This window comes from Ananas comosus, linkage group 24 (genome assembly GCF_001540865.1).
Source record: "Ananas comosus cultivar F153 linkage group 24, ASM154086v1, whole genome shotgun sequence".
NCBI classification, from domain to species: Eukaryota; Viridiplantae; Streptophyta; class Magnoliopsida; order Poales; family Bromeliaceae; genus Ananas; species Ananas comosus.
Genome location: NC_033644.1, coordinates 454,184 through 473,911, shown reverse-complemented (window position 1 = coordinate 473,911; position 19,728 = coordinate 454,184). Strand labels below are relative to the sequence as shown.

Sequence of the window (19,728 nt, the reverse complement as noted above, 5' to 3'; positions counted from 1 at the left end):
TATTTCTTCCTAAGAAGAAGCTAGAAGCTAGAGAGAATCTAACCAGCCTAATTAAGTGAATAAAGGTGTGTGGAATGGTGAAAATATATGGATAGGATCCTATTCCCACTAAAGTGCTTCTTTTTAAAGCTTTGGAATAGCATCTTCATTGGGTGTCTAGTTTACAAAAGCTAAACCAGTTTCTATCAGTGAAGCAACAACATATATGCATGCCACATCAAGGATTAATTCCATCCAAAGAAGCAGCAAGGTTGAAAGGGATATCAAGCCCCATAGCCAAAAAGAAAAATAAAAAAAAAAAATTAAGCCAAGAAGAATATATATGTACACACCAAGCTTTGGCAAGTAGTTAGCTTGAGAAGGATTTTAAGTTTTCCAAATTTGAAGTGAAAAACAAAAATTTGAAGTACAATACACAAACTGTTCTCTCAAAAAGAAAAAAAAGTACAATACACAATGATTTTCAACTTGAATTAATGATTCAACAATGAATCATGATCCTGCAACTCAAAAGATGTAAAAAAAAAAGTACTATAATAATTATCAAATAGGGTCATCATAATGTATAGACACATAAAATCACATGGGTTCATCATTAATTGTGCATGCACACATTTAGGACCATCACAGTGCATGCTTATACACAAGACTCGAAACTTCAAAAATAAATAAAGTTTGCTTTTTGCATACATAGGGCGGAATTATTTGGAGAGAATTTTTGTCGAATTCAATCAAAATCATCAGTGAAATATAGGGTAGGTCTAGTGAATCTCCCTATCAATAAGTTTCGATCTGTCAATAACACCATCCTTTCACAAATGTAGCGAATGAGGGAGCCTTTTCCGGTCTTTGATTCCAAGATATTTACCGAATTTGAACAAATACTTAGCCAGAGGGCACAAATATGGAATAAAAAAAGGAAAAAGAAAAAGAACCATAACTGCAATTTTGCTGAAAACTGCAGTTAACCTGTTAAAATTTTACTGCGCCGCTGTTAATAAATAGCAATGTATTTGAACAACAATGACAGTGACAATAATAGTAACAATAACAGAACCAATGACTCGTCAATGCAGTTCGCGAACAACTAATTAATAAGCTTTTTGGTACAAAATTTCAGGCTAAAATTCAACTAAAAAAAAAAAAACAAATCAGAAGGAAAAGCAGAGAAAAGAATGAGTAGAATCAATCCAAGCTTACCAAAAAAAAAAAAAGAGAAGTTCCGAAAGTTTTTCTTGGAAACAAAAAAGAATTAAGGAGAAGATGTGGGTATGAGTAAATGGATTTACGCAACATGGTCCTTTGTTGCAGGAGTCATAAGGGAGAGAACCTCAATGATAGATGCCATGGAACTCAAAGCAGCTTTTAACACCTCTTGTGAACAACCAGGTTTTACTATTTTCCTCACCTGCAATAGGGCCCAAAAAAAAAAAAAAAACCAAAACCGTTTTTTAGTGAGATTTTAGTCTCCCCCGAAGAACAGTACAAGAACAGCAAAATCATGTCCGCAATTCAGAGCATATTTGAGTCTTATGATTGGACTGGATAGGATTAGATACGAGAGCGATGTTAGAGAAGAGGGAGGTTTAGCGAATCAAAGAGATCACGAGTGGCAATAGATTTGGTAGGTGTGGGTCTAGTGGGATATAACACGATTCCCATGTCCAAGCACTTTCGAAATTTGATCCCAAAATTTAATGACACACCGATTCAACTGACTAAAATAATTAACAATCCACGCAAATGAAGGAAATAAAATCGATGATCTTTTCAAAATCGCCTCTTATCCGGGAATTACTGTATATTTTTACCCAAGAAAGAACATAGGAAACAAATTCTACTGTAGAAACATTCGGAAATTAATATACCTTGTCAATATAAGCTTGCAACTCCTTGACTCTCCCCATATAGTCCTGGTCCTCCACACTCAGGCACATGCTCTTGCTATTTGAACCTGGCCCTTCATACTGAATAGGTCCGGAATTGGCGTAGAGATCATCCATCAAAAATCTTTCCGAATCACGAAGCAACAATCTGTAAATGAAATATTTGGTCAGAACTTCAGTTTTTCATGAACTTTTCAGGAAAAAAAAAAATTTATTGACAGTTTTAATGCTTTCAAAATTGGTACAGTTCGAAGCTATTGTCAAGAGATCGCAACGATTTTTGAGCGAAAGTTGAAGCTCGATATCAGCTCTTGAAAAGTCTCAGGGTTTCAGCGACAGTGTCATGCATTTATCCTGTTCTATTCGTGGCGAAAATGGAAAATCTACAAAAGGAGAAGGGCGCTCCAAATCGAGATAGAAAACTAAAATTAAGTGTTTAAGACGGAGTAGCCATCGAAATACATTCATGGTCTTAAATAGTTTCAGTAGGCTAAACAATCAACAAGTTATGGACTTCAATTTTGGAACAAATTAGATAACAGCAGATGCAAATTTCCCTTAAAACTAAAAACAAAAGAAGAAAAAGGAAAGTTCTTACTTGTATGGCTTTCCCTTTAAGTCCACTGCAACTGGATGAATTGACGGTTTCCCTATTACAGAAGACCCAAGGCCGCGCAGATACCTCTTTACAGTCATCATAGCCTACAAAAAGTAGTAGCAGTAATAATAACAGTAACTGCAAAATTAGATTTTTCTTCTTCTACCTTGAAAGTATTTGCTCTGCTCTTTTTGGAATCGGATGAGAGCACTCTCCAAAATTTTTAGAATTCCTTTTTCAATTATTAGCAGGTGATTTGATATTATGATAACAGTACGAGGCCAAGAGTACTAACAGTAAATGGCGCGCCGCCGCATTGCCACTTAGATACATCGTCTTTGAGGTTCGTCACTGTAGCCATGTAACCATTCACCCCAGCTGCTAGAAGATGATGAGAAACATGTCCGAGAACCTGAATTTTCAAATTATGTGAACATACACTTTTTTGTGTGATTGAACCAAAAAAAAACGTTAAAAATCAATTAAAACACTCACGTATGCGTAGTCGCAATCAAACTTTGAAGGAAGTGATCCTCGTGCTTGATACCCGAAGAAATGGCATATTGCATTAAACTTTTTTCCTTTGTATGCCCCACTCTTCTGAAATTCCCAAGTTTCATTAAGCAAAGTTTACCAAGTAGAATATATTGTCAAAAGTAAGGAAAATCACCATAAAGAACCATAAAATTGATTGTGAATTATAATGATAATAAGAACTCCAGCTGATTTGTAGCTTACAGTTCGCGCTTCCATTTCCTTTTCCACCAATTGAGCTATTAGTTTCTCTGTCTCAATCTGTCTAAAGAATGGGGTTATATAGCAATTATCGCATATTCAAACAGCGAGAAGAATAGCTCTCACCCGGTATTACCTGCGATAGCTGAGCTGATTCATCGGAATCGGGAGAAAGCAGAAGCTGCAGGATAAATAAGTTTTCATAAGCCTTTCTAAATAAAATTTACACGAGAACTTTTATAATATACCAAGAGCTTAATAAATTTTGGTCAAACTAATATTATCTCAAATCACATAACATTAACAATACCTGCTTCTTTATGAACGGTGGCATCGACTCAAATAATGCAGCTGCCCAAGGAGATAACTGTGCTGAAATTTTGTCGACCGAAACACCATCTTTTAGAAGAACATGAATTTCCTAAATGAGTAAATTGATAAGCTCACATTAGGCCAAAATCACGAGTTCTTTCACATGTATCAAGAAGTAAAACAAACAATCTCCATATTTCATAATCATGAGTTATTATTATTAATGTTTTTCCAAGGAAAAGGGTTGTGGCAGAACATGCCCACCTGCAAAAGGGCATACACTTCAGGTATACATTCAATGAGACCCTCAGGTAAGAGAATCACGCCGTGATTTTTGCCTGCGAATATAAGAGGCAGTTCGTGATGATATCGGTAACCAATTCAACTCTTTTTCCACTTTAAGCTCGAATCTTTTATTCTTTGAGAAAAAGTCAAAAAGATAGAAAACGAGCAACATTTGAAAAATGTTCTCTTCATGTTACATAGTAGCATGTAAAATTCCGATGCACGAAAGATTCAAAATGTTTGAGAATGTAAGAGCATTTAATCTTTCAGTATGAGAGAAAAACTATCCAAAATTATCACATCAATGAAGTAGACAAGGTAATAGGCTAAGCCAGGGTCAGGATGACAAGGCTAGCGAGACAAGTCTCACATCACTTGGTGATCTTGGGCTGTATGTATGTTTAGGGCTGACGAGAACGTTAGAGCCTAAAAAGAGGGGGAGTATATAACACTCCAATAGTCCCACATTGAATAGGAATGAGATTGTTATTGGGTATATAAGAGAACTCCACCCTAGTAATAATAACTGGGCTTAAGCATTTTGGACTAGCGGTTTTGGCCCAACGAGTTATTATTGGTAGCGGGTGGGTCATTACATACAATGATTGAAATCTCCAGTAAAATGCAAAACTTTTGGATATAGCAAAAGAAAGAGAAAAGGAAAAACAAGACAGATGAAAATTCACCTTGTTCAGCTCTGTCTTGAACTGCATCACAAATCCGTTTTGTTATATCATAGAGGGTAAGCTTTGAAGAAGCAACCTCCTCGCCGAGGATCACCTAGTTAAGTAATTTGCAAAGACTATGTCAGCATTTCCTGAAAGATTACAAAAAAGCTTCCACGTATTATTTCCGAAATGTAGATACCATATTAGGGTGAGCTTGAAGGGCACACTCCAATGTAACATGCGAAGCCCTCCTTCCCATGAGCCGAATAAAGTAATAATACTGCGAAGTAAAACAGAACCAAAAAAAGAAACAAAAAAGCAACATGATCTAATTTCAGCAAATCAACTACATTATTACTATGGATCAGTGATCAATCAAAGCAAGAAACCAAATAATTATGTAGGTCTCGGAAGATTCTTCAATCAAGAAGCTGATGAAATTGCAGGATCAATGTCACCACATAAATTGTATTACCTTCTCAGCTGAGAGAGCGTCAGTGCATATATTGCTGATGAGTTGAGAATTCACCTGAAGAAAATATTTCAAATGTTGCATGAATCTTCTTCTTCCTCCATAAAAATCCAGAACAGAAATTAAATGTGGAAAATTGCAGAAGAATTTGTTAAAAAAAAGTTCATCTTAATTTGGCATAATTCAGTACAGTACCTAACTGTCATTATGAAACATATTGCTTATCTTCGTAGTTTGCCATAGAAGATTAAGCTAAATTCTAAGGAAGTGAGATCATTGTTTACCTTGCAAATTGTATCAAATCCAACATTAGCTTCAACAAATTGATTCTTTAGGTCCCCATAATATGTTACAGGAACACCAACAACCTAGAAAAGATTGATTTGTCAGTATTCTGATACATCCAGGGCTTGATATGATGAGTTGTGGTTGATGTGAAATACTTTGCTTTACAAACCAATAAAAGAGCATCTTTGGCCAGGAATCTAAAAGAGCTTCGCTAATTTCGATGAGTAGCAGCTAGCAAAGCATTTAGCAAACGAAAATATATTGTTTTTGCAGTAGTTTGGAAGGATGTAAATTGGCTCCAATCAAAAGCTTCAATTGAAAAGTTGTTGGGAGTAATCTTGATGAATAAATTGTCCATGCTTCTCCGAAGAACTATACTCAAAGCACTTCTGCAAAAGCTCCAGTTGGGAAACGCAAGAATCTTGATGTGTGGAGTAAGAGACCAGTTACTGTCGAGAAATGGGAGAGTTAAGCACCTTTGTTGTGCACTTAGCTTCTGCAAATGTCTCTGCTAGCTGAGCCGCATCGGTATTCGAAGTAACACCTTTCCACGGAATCGGAAAATGAGTCATGTTCACAGTTCATACTAAACATTTTGCTACCAACGTAAATTTTTCCAAGCAAAAGAATTTACCTCCAATTATAACAAGTCCATCCAGCTTCAGTGCTTTGCATGCAGTTAATGCGGCATTCACTTGCTCCCCTGTTCTTATTTGATCTTTTGTTCTTCCCAGCATATCATAACCCCCTAAATATGACAAAATCGAGGTGATCTATAAGAAATGATTTTTTAATTTCCGCATACATGTGTCTCTTTTTTTTTGGGATAGATCAATTGAAGTGGCCAAAAATGTCAACATTATAGAACGAAAACTGAAAAAGGAAGATGCAAAAGAAAAGTAGATCATTATGAACCTTGATTACGATAAGTTGCAACGATTGCCTCTGTAATTTCTAGGGTCTTCTGTGCAAATAAGCCTTCAGTTCCTCCTGTTATTATTATAGAAGTTAATTAGCTATCAAGAAGAAATGCGATGACAATCAACTAACAATATATACTTTTCATAGTGTGAAATTATATCAGGTCTCAATTCGTGGTTCACGGTTTTGATCATTTGAAACTATCGTACCACATGATCCTTACTGATACTATGACACCAACTATGGATGTAGTTTAGTTATTACAAGTAACTGATTAGGGCATCATATCTCATACATTAAACAAGAAAATAAGTTAATTTATCATGCAAATTACAACATAAATATATCTTTGAGCACTATATAATGTATGAGAATATAAAATTTATCTTCGCGATGGATAAGACTTTTTTTAACTACTGAAGTGGTCAATAAAGTGAAACAACTGCAATAATAATTAGTGAATTATTGCTAACACGCACCACAGAATCCAATCAAGGTACTCATCGGGTTGTGAGACTTAATAGCATCATAAAGGCCACAAATAATATTATGTCCACCCGGAGATTGGCGACCACAGAAGACTACCCCGACCCTGGAGAGCACCAAAATAACATTGTTGCGATTTCATTACACAGCAAAGTTACAAAGAAAGCCATTAGAATGAAACAGCTAAAAGCAAACAGATAAGGAACAAATCTCTCACAAGAACAAAAAGAAGGCGATGATATTTGGAGTATGGATTGAGCAAAAAACATGATGGTATTTTAGCATCGCCCAACTTATTTCTCTGTACAAACTATCTAGGAAAAATGGAGTTTTCTGCAATTCTAAATAAAGGAATACACAACTTTTGTAGATCATATGCTAATAATTAATGAATATAGGATGCAATTAGAGGAGAAGAAGAAACTTCAGTACCTAATTGGTTGTCGTTGTTCTTTCTTAGAATGAGTATCATGACCTGCTTTATTTAGCGAGGTTACAAAGTGCACCAATGGTTGGCCATAGGTCAGAGGGAAGGACCGGTGAATCGATTGAGCATCCAATTGATCTGCAACGGTTGGGACCTCGCCAAACTCGACTTGAACATTCGAACCCTGCGGAATCACATGGAGGTTATTAAGGATAATTACTCTGTTTAATTACTGCAATTTTTACCGTCTTCATGTATACTGAGCCATGAAAAGTGAAAAAGTAGCACTGAGAGAAAGCAATGCAACTGAATTGAGATTTTCGCTGTAGTGAGAAGCTGAAAAAAGCTCATAGGACCCAAAAGCAGAAGCTTTCGATCTACTTTGGCTTCATGAGATTAAAAAATGTTACAAAAGATTAACAGAATTTGGTGCTGGGTGATTGATCGAATCAAGTACAAAGTTTATGTAGTTGATGGTAACTTTTCAAAATTTCAGATGCGATTTGTAATCGGGCTATGCTTCAGGCTGGGGGTCTGGAACTCAAATTTTGCTTAAACAAATAAAAGATCAAAAGAACATAAAACAGGAAAGAGAATTACAAGGTATCTAAACAACAACAGAGTCACAACTGAGTGTTAATTAACTATAAACATGAAGGAAGAATCTTGCTTGCATAATACTAGTCATGTTCATGTTTGCAATTTTCCTCTTTTTTGTCACATGCCCAATCTATGACTATTCCTGCACCATTTTCTTATCATATCAAACTTTCTCAAATTCAGTCCTACAGCGTCCTTAGTTTCGAGAGGTTTCGGGTTCAATTTCTACATTCGCCCTTTTTTGGCATAAACTACCATCAGATATTTGTTGGGCTACCTCTCCTATTATTATGCATTGCAGTTCTCACAGTTAAAGAAAGAGTGTTGAATATAAATATCAAAAACCATATAAAATGTTAAAAACATAATTTTTTTTGTGGTTTAAACTTTTGGAGATACACAGTTGTTTCACATTAGTTTCACCTGGTGTAGGGCCAGTGGTCTGAGTTCAAATCTTACTAGAATCCTAACCTTATTTAATTTCCTCTTATTTAATTCAAAACACCATTCTTTGGCAGCTTGGGCCATGTATGGATGTCGAAATCAGATATCCAATAATAATTTATTCGGTGTGAAGATTTTCTCCAATATGGAAGGTGTGAGTTTGACTTTTGTTCCTCGAAATATCTTGGCATCCATGATTCAATAGAATAGCATATCTTACCTACAAAATGATTTATCTTATTCTGGCAAAATGACTTGAAGGCCAAATATGATATCCATTCTAAACATTTTATCACACTTCCCGTCTACCAAATATTAAATGCTTCTTGAAGAGGCACGCTGAATAAGGTGTTCGTGCATTCAAATAGTTAAGCTTTCGGAGACAAACAGTTATTTATATTACTTAAAAACATATAAAACTTACCTGAAAATATGGACCATTTTTAGTTGGCTATGCAACTTTTTAAAATTTTGATTTTGCTGCCCAATCTTTCAATTTGACGGAACTTTGACTTCAGAAATTCAACTTTACAGGCTTAATATATTTCATTCAATTCTCGTAACTATTAATTCATTAAAGTAAATAACTAGCTTAAATTTGAAGTCGAAGTGTCGCTAACTAACTCAAATCAAACAAGTTGAAAGGTTGGGCAGTCGATTCAAAATGACCCATAGTTCAGACAAGTTCTATACAATTTTACCTTCATTTTGTTAATTATAAAAATATATAAACACCGTTATCTAACAGCTTAAACTTTTAGAGTACAACGATTGTTTTACATGGTATCAGAGCAGTAGGTCGTGAGTTCGAGTCACGCCAGACTCCTAACATTATTAATTTCCTCCTATTTAATTCAAGTCCACGTTATAAGCCTTGCAAAAAGTCACGAAAAACACCATTCCCTACATGTTTAATCTTTTAGAGTACGACGATTGTTTCACACATTTAAGCAAAATATAATTAGCTTAAATTTTAAAGAAAAAGGGGACTCAAATCAAACAAATGGAAAGGTTGGACCGTAGAATCAAAATTTTTAAAAATTAGGTAGTTCGAGAGAGAGAGAGAGAGAGAGGGACCTGAAGAGAGGGAGGGAGCTCGGGAATGTAGAGGCTTCTTTGCTTCTGAAGAACAGAGAAATCCATAAGCTCCTAATTAAGTTAAGTTAATAATAATAACACCAAAATGAGGAGTAGAGAGTAATATAATAATAATAATAATAATAATAATAATAATAATAGTAATTACGAAGCAGCTACGTATGTATACAAAGAAGAGCGAAGCTTTAAAAGTAGAAAAGAAAAGGGCGAAATACCGAGAGTGCCCCCGACCGTTGGAGCCCCGGGGTGGGACCCACAAACCAACGGTTGAAATAGTTAGATCCGCTATCGGGTCGGATCTCATTGGACGGTTTCTCATCCCAATTTTATTATTACTTTTTTTTTGCGCTAATAATTCTTTATTAATTTTTTTTTGTTCTGTATTTTATTAATTATACGATTCGCAGAAGCTCTCTTAATCAGTACAATAAAATTATAAACCTCATAATCAGAAACTCTAATTTGGAGCTTTTATTTATTTTTACCACAGAGAAAAGTAAGTAGAGGAACTGTAAAATAGTGGTTTGGAATAATATGGATAGAACCTATTGGTGCTGTTATGTACATTATGAAATAAATATTTCAGGACTTTATTATAAAACAATGAATAATAAATATAGATAAATAAATAATTTCTCAGCTAAAATGAAAAAAGAAAAAAGAAAATTTTTGTGGACCGACTAAAACATTAATTTAGAAAAATCTTTGAGCTGCGTATTATAATATTCTCAGAATATCTGAACATTTTAATCTGTATTTCTCAATATTTTATATCGATGCATATTTGAGGACACTCGAAAAGTATTTATACACCATGAATGGTTTTCATATCTGTAATGACCCACTAACAATAATAACTAACTCATTGGAGCCCAAACCATCGGCCTAAAACGCTTAAACTCATGTCACAGACTCTCCCCATTTAAAACAGTTCAATACTAAATGTAACGATCCTATCCATTAATAAGAATAACTTATTATGACCAAACTACCGGCTCAAAATACTTAAGCTCTATTATTATTATTATTATTATTATTCAAAATCTCTTATATATCTCTTATATACTCAATCATAATTTATTTTTCATTCAATATGGAATTATTGAAATGTTACAATATCATGGAAAATGTTAGATGCGGATAGTACGAGACATACCCTAAGGGATTTCTAAAGTACTTATTTTGTTCAAAAGTGCTTTATATATTTCACTGAGTTCTTTTCCTTTTTCTTTTTTTTTTNTATTATTATTCAAAATCTCTTATATATCTCTTATATACTCAATCATAATTTATTTTTCATTCAATATGGAATTATTGAAATGTTACAATATCATGGAAAATGTCTTTTATATTTCACTGAGTTCTTTTCCTTTTTCTTTTTTTTTTTATCATACTTTGTAGTAAAACTTCCTTGTTGGTGTAAAGAAACTTTTTTAGTACCATGATGATGGTTCCACTAATGTGGAGACTTAGACCTTATATTGGTATTGTTATTACTTTTCTATTTTTATAGATGAAAAATTAGTGTAATTAGTGTTCGCATGTAGGCTAGGCCAGGTTCAACCTAGTCACACTCAAAACTCGCACCCGTTTGGTTCGGGGTTAAAAGGTGGAATAATCTTTTAACCTGAAGTTATTCCCAAAGACTTAATTTGGAGGGTGAGGTTAGCTAACCCCATTCCAAATGAACTATTCCGGAATAGCCCATTTGAGGTGGGGTGGGGTTAGACCCCACCCCGCTACTCCAACCAAACAAAATATTATTTTACCCACTATCTTTCTTATCTCACCTACTCCAACCAAACACTATTTTATCTATATCTGAACTAAACGCAATTCTCAACCAAATACAAAATTACTCAAACCCCATCTTAACCTTGAATTTAACTCTATCCATGAAATAACAAATTTTTACTTAACCCCGAACCAAACGGTGAAATCCATATTGGAATAAAATTTATGTAAAAATTATTTCTCATTCGCTATTTATTTATAAAGTTATAAAACTAAAATTTTCTAATTTTACTGATTGTTTGGTACGAAATAGATATGAATTAATATTTTATTATTTTTTTTCTTTTTCTTTTGTAATTGATTTTAACTTGGAATAGGCCAAAGTCAATTACATTATTTTGAAAAATATAAATTTCGACTAAATATAAAGTTACGATGAATCAAATAACATAGTGAGCATTCATAATCGAAAATTACTTTACCTTTCTCCGCTTTTCGCCGAAGCAAATACACTCTTAAATGAAGAGATTGCTCCATTCCTAACAACTCAGTTTAAGAATCGTGGATCAAAATTGGAAAATGGATAAAAATTAATGCTAATTATAAAAATATAAGCTTTTAAAAACTAACGGTTGGGACATATTCTTTAACATCGTATTAGAAGAGAAAATTTTAAGTTTGAATTTCGTCGGACTTGTAAAATTATTAGTTTTTTTCTATTTAATTCAAATCGAAGTTTTGAACACATTAAAATATCTCGAACCCAAATATGAGAAAAAGTATATAGCATAAGTATTAAAAAATATATTATTTTTTCAAAATTTAAGCATTTGAAGAATAACTATAGTTTTATGTAATTTAACAGCTAAGGATGTGGATATGAAAAAGAAGGTTGGGGAATGGGGATTATTATTATAAAAAAAAAAAATAAGGTAAATAATTGAGATCAATGTCCAATGGTGCAATTAACCCAAAAACCCAAAAAAGTCCAAAAAAGAGCGAAAAACAACGGAAAATAAACCGAAAACACCGAATAAACCCGAAAAAACTCAGATAAGCATAACATCGAACACAATAAGGGCAGGGCACCAAGAAGAAGAAGAAGAAGAAGAAGAAGAAGAGGAGCTAAGAAGCCACCATACCCATGAGAAGCGACCACATCCCCGTCGCCGGAACCCTAGCTCTCCTCCGATGCCCCGTCCCCACCACCACCACCACCACCCACCTCCGCCGCCGCCGCCGCCGCTCCCGATACTCCTCCCCGTTGCCTTTCTCCTCTCCCTCCTCGCCCTCTTCCTCTCCTTCTACCTCCTCCGCCTCCTCCTCCTCCGCCTCCGCCTCCGCCGATCGGCGTCGGCGTCGGCGTCGGCGGCGGCGCAGGGGATCGACGCGGCGGCGTTGGAGGCGATGTTTCCGGTGGCGGCGTACGGAGGCGCCGCGAGGGGGGAGGGTTTGGGGGAGGAGTGCGCCGTTTGCTTGACGGCGTTGGGAGCGGGCGACGGCGTTAGGGTTTTGAGGGTCTGCGGCCACGTGTTCCACCCCGGGTGCATCGACCCCTGGCTCAAGGCCCGGCCCACTTGCCCCGTTTGCCGATCTACCGTCCGCTTAATTTAGAGCCTTGTTTGCGGCGCGAATCTTAAAGCAGAAGAATTTTTCTTTTTTCCTCCCACTTTTTCTCTTCAGTAAATTGTAAATTGTAGACGAAATACAAAACCGTATATCCATTCAAAACTACGCATTTGCATGACAAATATTAATTGGTATTGACACAGCAATTTCACAAACTGGGAACTTCACTGCAACAAATAATAAAGATTAGAAACTTAATCGGAAACAAAAAAAAAAGAGTAAGGAATCACAACGAAAATTCAGATAAAGGTTGAATACCAATGGTGCAGTTAACACTACCGTAGAGTAGGAAACTCAACTAAGAACTATATCAGATTATACAAATCACTGCCTAAGGTATAAACTATAGTGCTATTAAAATCTTATAAAGATATGTCCCATCACATAGTAGCTAGCTACGTATAGGGAAAATTCAAACCGGATCGCCGCCGATGAGATCAAATTGATAGTTCGCGTTGTTGTAAACTGCAACTTGTTGAGCTTTGGATGGAGATTTACAATCAGATCAAAGTTACTGGAGAACCAAGGCAAGTCGATCACCGTAACCGTCCCATGTTCTGTAAACGGAGGCGTTTGTACCCTTTCTACTTCTTCGACGCTCTCCTGCGAGTTTCGTACTTTCGACCAAGCTCTCCGTTTTACATTTCACACACACAGGAATTTGATTCCCTATAACTGAGCAAAGAATCAGAGTACCTTTGGCAAATCACAACAGCAGTTAAAGAATTTACCGTGAATAAATAAGAATATCAACAGGATATTCACATCCGCCCGAGATATATCTGATATTCTCGGCATTCAATTGGGTCCTGAGAAATGCGGTTAGCGGACATCCGAAGCCTCAGTAATCAAATCAGCATCTGACTCAGACGATCGTGCGATTCCTTCGGTGAAAGCAAACTGGTCGGCGGCGTTGAAGAAGTTGGCGAGCCGCAGGATACAAGATTGGGAGAGAGCGGCATCTGGATCAAGGGATTCGGGTAATTGAGGGGTGCAGCCAGGAAGGAATTCCTCCTCGCCGTTTGTCAGTTTAAACAGCGCAAGAGAAGCTCGACAAAATATAAATCTGCAAATGAGAAAAACCAAATAGGTTAACACATAACACCAACCAGATTAATGAATTGAACCATGTAAAAGAAAATCTTAAGGCATGCAAAGAAAATACAGGTTTTTATTATTATTTTTTTTTTTCTGATCCGATCACTACTTATTGGCATTACACCATGCAGTGATTACAGCTAAGTATTTGGTACAGATAAACAGGGAAAAGCATGGTTTTGAAAACAGGAGTTTCCATCAAGTTCTAGAGCTAACAAGCTCAGCATGAAAACTGCCTGGAAAATTAGAAACTCCAATGAGAATTACCCATGTTTTACACAGATAGGCATTTAGTTCATTAAGGTTACATGCGACACATTTAAAAGAAAAGGTTACAATATACAGGGTAGAAGAACAAGTAACGAAGCTTCAGATGCGATATCTAAGCATGGAAAAGAAGAATAAATCAGGTATCTAACTTTCTTTTCTACCAATTTTTTGTTGGTAAGAATGTATGGAGACCCCTTATGTCTCCATACATTTTCACCTTTTCCATTAAATAGGTTCAGATATAACCTGAGGATGAATCGCCTTAAAAAGGGATCACCCAATGCTTGAATCCAGACCGGATGGAGAGCGTCGGATGCCACCAAAGTCGTTTCCCATTCCTTCAGGGATAATGAGAGTAGCTTCTCAGCCGCAACATATTTCTCCTGTAACATTTGCCACCAGAAATTACAGATACGCTTCTGGAAGAAGATAATGATAAAAGAAATTAAACAGAAGAGAACAAGGTACGGACGCACAAAGACCTTGTCGATATTTGTGCCCGAAATTCCAATCAAGAAGCAGAAAGCTTGCAACGGTGCTGTGAGGAACATTGTGAATTGGCTACCATTTTGGGAGCGAGAAGAATCATCGCCAGCCGCAGCTGTCGGAGGTCGAGAGATTGGGGAAAGAAGCATAGCTGCTGTCTCTCCCTTCTCTGACCCATTTATAGCCTGCAGAATTCACATATCTTTACACGTAATACACTAAACATGTGAACTACATGTATCAAATATCTACAGTTACAAACATCAAGTTCAATTTAGAAAGCAACCCGACATCACATAATATGCTGTACGGAAACAAACAAGGGGAGTGCAAGTTATCATTTTGTTTACAGAAAATCTGATATAGGATGTCTAAATATAAAACTTTGTGTTTTCTCCTTTCTTTTGTGTTTTAATGAGCACAACAGAAATATGTGAAATGCCAAAAACATGATGAAATTCACATAGAGCATGGTCAGCTAAACTGTTTAAAAACAACTTAAAGTAGATATACATGTCTGAAACAATATCGAAGGAAATGAGCGACTAATTTGATGCTCCAAAAATTATGATTAGGACCAAACAAGAATTAGAAAACCTGCCTTGAATGCGTGGCTGCATTTACTGTCAATCACCAGAAACAGAGGTCTTCTTGTAAATGGTACCAAATCGCAAGGATAAATATACTTTGAACCTGGAAATATCGTCAAATTTAGAACCCACCACTAAAGAAAGAAGACCACTAACAAATTATGTATGGACTAAAATACGGAAAAAAACCCATGAAAATATTGTTATTTGTACTCTGACCCTTTGAAAAATAAGAACTTAAATTTAAGCCCCTCAATGGTTAGATCTTTAGCACTTAACCTCTATCAATCACATCTCTTGTGCAAGAACAGTTAGAAAATATGCAAATGTGGCAGAAATTATTAAAATGGGCGCAATGTGCGTTTTGAATCATATTTCAATATTTTCTTAATGTTCCTGGATGGAAAATGGAATTGGAGTTTAAGTTCCTAAAGGTCTTCAGATTGAGGGGATTTAATGCAGATATATATATATAATACTGAAAAAGACAATTTGCAATAAAAGTAATTGATTCCGAAGGTTTTTCTACATTATAGACTTATGTACAAGCAACCTCAATCACCAACAGATACGGCAAACAGATATTTCTGGGTTCATCACAACATATACATGTTTCAGCATCAGAACAAGTACCTTCACTCCCATGAGAACCCAGCCATAAGTGAAGTTCATTGTTTATTTTCTGGGACCCTGTTATGGGGGAAGAGGATTCAGGAGGGCTATTAACTGGCGAGTTGCTTGGAGAGGATATATCGAGTTTCCTAAAGCTCCCTGTGATCTTCTCTGCAGTATCTGGAATCACAGCAAGATTCAATCCACCCTTCCATGCAAGATATTTGTGGCAATATTGAATTATGTAGGACAGTATGCTAACAACAGAATAAACAAGAAGAATCAATAATGCCAACCTGCAGCTGAAAGATATATTAACAAGATCCCATCATGAGGCAACTCTTCGCACATCGTCGCAAGGACCTGAATTCAAAAGCATAACGTACTTCAGGGAAAATAAAAGATAACCATCTCTAACATTAAAAAAAACAAAAACAAAAACAAAAGGGGAAAAAAAAAATCCAAAATCACGACTCCAACAAAACATTAAACTGTTTCAGATAGCAGAATGCCATTAAAACAGCAGCAGACTATTAAAACATCATGTCACTAGATAATATATACATTTCAAGACAGTGCGCTGTATCATTGTGATATCTTGTTGAATTTGAAGAAATACAATAGAAATTTAACTCGTAATTTAAATGGCATGCTAGAAGACTGACCATAAGGAAATGGGTGATAGATGGACGATACAGTATCAATTTTCGTGGATTTAGCGGCAAAGAAGGATCCCGTATATCCTGTAGTAGATTGTGACTATTAAGCCCCATTCCACTATGGGTACCATCAGCTCCACTCTTCAGTGAGAACATCCCACATGGGTCCCACTCTAGACACTGCAGCATTCTGAAAGTATCTAGTGTAAGCTCTCCAATCTTTACCTGTGAGTATCATACATATAAAGAAAAACATTACCTACACCAGATTTTATCAATTGCTCGAGCAGCATAGACCGAAGTACAAACCAGGACAAGTAGAAAATTTATAATTTACCTCGTTGTGGTAGTAGCTGCACAGGACTGCATCACGCAGTGCTAGACTTCTCTTTGTGCCGCCAGGCACCACACTTGGAAGCGTGTCTGGGGGGGGATCAAAGGCAAAGCTATACCTTAAGGGCCTCATGTTCATAAACGGTGTATCAGCTTTAAGAAATCTCACAACTTCTTGAACCACATGTTTCCACTCTTTATACTCTGTTTCCTACAATGATGACTCAAAACTAAGAATATTATTGCATTAACCATTCAAAGTTAGCATTACTGACACATGAAACAAAACTGACCAATCTGATGGTTTCAAGATGCTCCCTACTGACTACAATGTCATCTATAGTTTCCACTAATTAAGGCATAATCAGAATGAAGTTCCTAGAAGTATATAGAATGACAACATGAAATTTCCATTTTAAATGATTCTGCATTTAAAAGAAAGAAAGAAAAAAAAAAAAGCATTTTTTATTAACGAAAGGCAATTTTGCAACTGTTTGTCACACACTGGTCATTTAGAACTTGCCAATTTAGATACTATACATAATGTAAGATGTCTTTGAAGTTATCTTTCAAATTTTTAAAAATTCTCTCTCCTATCTTGAGCATGGAAGCTGCATTGTTCCTTACACACCAGCCTTGAGTAGAGGTGACAACAGATCAAATAATGCTCAATACACTTCTACAAGGCATAGATATATTAAACGGACACCACAATTCAATACCATCAATCTCAATATAGATACAGATAGGAATGTGCAACGAAACGCATATTAAATGGTTAGGGTATGAATATGATATGAATCAAACACTAAAGGAATGCAGCTACAACTTGGATATGATAAGGAACATGAATACAAATCAAACCAGTAACTCAATTTTACATATATATAAAAGAGTTGCCATAAGATTCCGCAATACTTCGGTGCAGCATGTGAGAACAAAGAAGTACTAATACTATGAAACTATAATCATATCAAACAACTCAAGCTGAATTATGTAGAGCAGATATAGAAATAAACAACAATGTACAAAGAGACAAACAGATGTATACCTGAAAACCTCGCCTGTGCTCCTCGAGGACGATCCGGAGGAGCGATGCGAGCCGCAAGACCATCTCGCGGCGCCCGAGGATGAGCGAAACGTTGAGGAACCTTACGAGTAGGCGGAGCTGCTTGTGCGCGAGGGCGACCTCGGCGGCGGCGGCGGCGGCGGAGGGGGCGGAGGGGGCGTCGCGGAGGTACTCGCGGTCGAGGACGGCCTCGTAGAAGACGAAGGCCTCGGCGAGGTAGGAGGAGTCGCTGGTGCGGCGGTACTGGCCGTAGTAGAGCTGGGCGATGCGGGACGCGATCTCGCCCACCTCCCACCGCCGCATCCCGGCATCGGTGAGCGCCGCGCGGTGCTCCTGCTGCATCTTCCATAGCCGCGTGTAGAGCTTGAACGCCTTGTGGAAGTCCCCGTCGTCCCTGAATCGAAGAAGGAGAAGAAGAAGAAGAAGAGGATGCGAATTAGGGTTCGGGGTGAGAGGTTTGGGGGAGGTAGGGGGTTAGGGCTTACCGATTGCGGTCGTGGGAGGGGCGATCGCGGACGCGGGAGAAGCGGCGATCGGCCTTGTCGACGAGGGACCAGAACTGCTCGGTGATGGGGATGGCGCTGTTGTTGCTCTGCGCCATGGACGAGGAAGGGGTGGAGAGGACGCGAGAGAGGAGGAGGAGGAGGAGGAGGAGGAGGACGCTAGGGTTTTGGGGTGGAGAAGGGGAAAAGAGGAAAAGAGTAGGGGGGTGGAGAAGAAGAGAAAGAGGAACACGAAGACGAGGAGGAGGAGGAGGTCGACGAGAGTGAAAGGCATCGGGTATCGGGTTTCGGATTTCGGGTATCGGGTTTGAAGAATTTGTTTAACCGCAACGGCATCGATTTTGGTTGGGAAATACAGATATTTGATGATTTAAATGGATCAGCATTCTACCCTGTAGCTTGGCGAGAGATCAAGCTAGCCGAGTCATATTTGAAATGACATGAGGCTGGCCGAGTCATGTTCGAATTTGCGTGAGACTGAATGGGTTGAGTCACAATCGAGATCCATGAATACTGTGTTTGTACGTTTTAGGGGCCGTTTGGTTGGATGTAGTTGTAAAAACATTGTACTTAAAAGTATATGCAGTTGTAAATACTATAGTCATAACTATACCTAGTCTGTTTGACTTTATACAGTTGCAACTGCTGCAGTTACATTTCTTCTATTTGGTAGTCTGCAGTTGAAATTCATATTTGTAAATTCTGTCAATTTTTTGATAAAAAGGTGAAATTGCCTCTTTTGAGCATAACGTAATTATGTTTTAATTATTAATTAAGACTTTTATATCTATATATAATTTATATAATATAAAATTATATATGAATTTAATAAATTTTAAATATAAATATATTATAAATTTGGTCAAAATAAAAATTAAGATATTATTAAACTAGCAGACTGAAAAGTAAGAAACGAATGAAAAAAATTTATTGACCCTAAAAGATATTACTAAATCTTACAAGATTTCATGAATATGTATTTTTGGAAAAAAAAAATAAAAAAAGAAACGTATGAAAAAAAAAAAAAATCACACTTTGTTTATTTTTTTAATGGGTAAGCCGACTCCGGCTCAACTGCTGCAGTTGGTACTACGACCAATTTGGTTGCAGTACCAACTGCGACCAATTTGGTTGCAGTACCAACTGCTGCAGTTGGGCCTTCTCGTGCAGATGCAACTGCAGCAGTTGGGCCTAACTGCACCAAACTAAATAAAAAATTAATAGATGCACATGCAACCAAACAGCCTCTTAGTGAATTAGTCGCGTATTTCTAACGGCTCGAGTTTTTGAAATTAATGATTAACACCAACGATCCGACAATATTTACCTCTTTATTGTGAATCATGAATTGGAAACCCATAAGTTTGAACTTTTCTTTTCTTTTTTTAATAAAAATATATGAAACATGAAACTTATATAAGTATCATTTTATTTTAGCTATCTAATTTTCTAAAATTTTAATTTTACTATTCAATTTTAATTTATTTGATTTGGGTCTGTCAATAATACTCTGATTTTAAAATTT

The 19,728-nt window shown here is 36.7% G+C and overlaps 2 protein-coding genes across 3 annotated transcripts; both read right to left on the bottom strand.

The window, feature by feature from the left end:
* LOC109728625 (pyrophosphate--fructose 6-phosphate 1-phosphotransferase subunit alpha-like) lies at positions 1,061-9,325 on the bottom strand. The gene is made up of 19 exons (XM_020259088.1): positions 9,200-9,325; positions 7,084-7,262; positions 6,645-6,757; positions 6,160-6,234; positions 5,879-5,992; positions 5,721-5,788; positions 5,241-5,324; positions 4,960-5,013; positions 4,684-4,764; positions 4,503-4,596; positions 3,796-3,869; positions 3,530-3,640; positions 3,356-3,400; positions 3,223-3,279; positions 2,980-3,084; positions 2,780-2,896; positions 2,485-2,588; positions 1,869-2,034; positions 1,061-1,408 (listed from the first exon to the last, which is right to left on the bottom strand). The coding sequence occupies exons 1-19, from the start codon at positions 9,263-9,265 to the stop codon at positions 1,286-1,288; spliced, it is 1,830 nt and encodes a 609-aa protein (XP_020114677.1). The 5' UTR covers positions 9,266-9,325; the 3' UTR covers positions 1,061-1,285.
* Positions 12,730-18,952, bottom strand: LOC109728732 (protein SCAI). 2 transcript variants are annotated; one of them, XM_020259237.1, is made up of 10 exons: positions 18,186-18,952; positions 17,683-18,094; positions 16,636-16,842; positions 16,305-16,523; positions 15,936-16,002; positions 15,661-15,819; positions 15,039-15,130; positions 14,428-14,622; positions 14,198-14,334; positions 12,730-13,649 (listed from the first exon to the last, which is right to left on the bottom strand). In XM_020259237.1, the coding sequence occupies exons 1-10, from the start codon at positions 18,299-18,301 to the stop codon at positions 13,406-13,408; spliced, it is 1,848 nt and encodes a 615-aa protein (XP_020114826.1). In that variant the 5' UTR covers positions 18,302-18,952; the 3' UTR covers positions 12,730-13,405. The 2 variants fall into 2 exon arrangements, with proteins under 2 accessions (XP_020114826.1, XP_020114827.1); XM_020259238.1 differs by having other exon boundaries at positions 14,434-14,622; positions 18,186-18,948.

What these genes read in the sequence shown, in the direction of transcription:
- LOC109728625 (XM_020259088.1), bottom strand. Translation starts at nt 9,265, where the DNA reads ATGGATTTCTCTGTTCTTCAGAAGCAAAGAAGCCTCTACATTCCCGAG. An exon ending in TGGACTTGTTATAATTGGAG is followed by an intron (nt 5,789 to 5,878) that starts GTAAATTCTTTT and finishes TTCCGTGGAAAG; the next exon opens with GTGTTACTTCGAATACCGAT. An exon ending in TTGATTGCGACTACGCATAC is followed by an intron (nt 2,897 to 2,979) that starts GTGAGTGTTTTA and finishes TTGAAAATTCAG; the next exon opens with GTTCTCGGACATGTTTCTCA.
- LOC109728732 (XM_020259237.1), bottom strand. Translation starts at nt 18,301, where the DNA reads ATGGCGCAGAGCAACAACAGCGCCATCCCCATCACCGAGCAGTTCTGG. An exon ending in GCAGCTACTACCACAACGAG is followed by an intron (nt 16,524 to 16,635) that starts GTAAATTATAAA and finishes TGATACTCACAG; the next exon opens with GTAAAGATTGGAGAGCTTAC. An exon ending in AATATATCTTTCAGCTGCAG is followed by an intron (nt 15,820 to 15,935) that starts GTTGGCATTATT and finishes CTGTGATTCCAG; the next exon opens with ATACTGCAGAGAAGATCACA.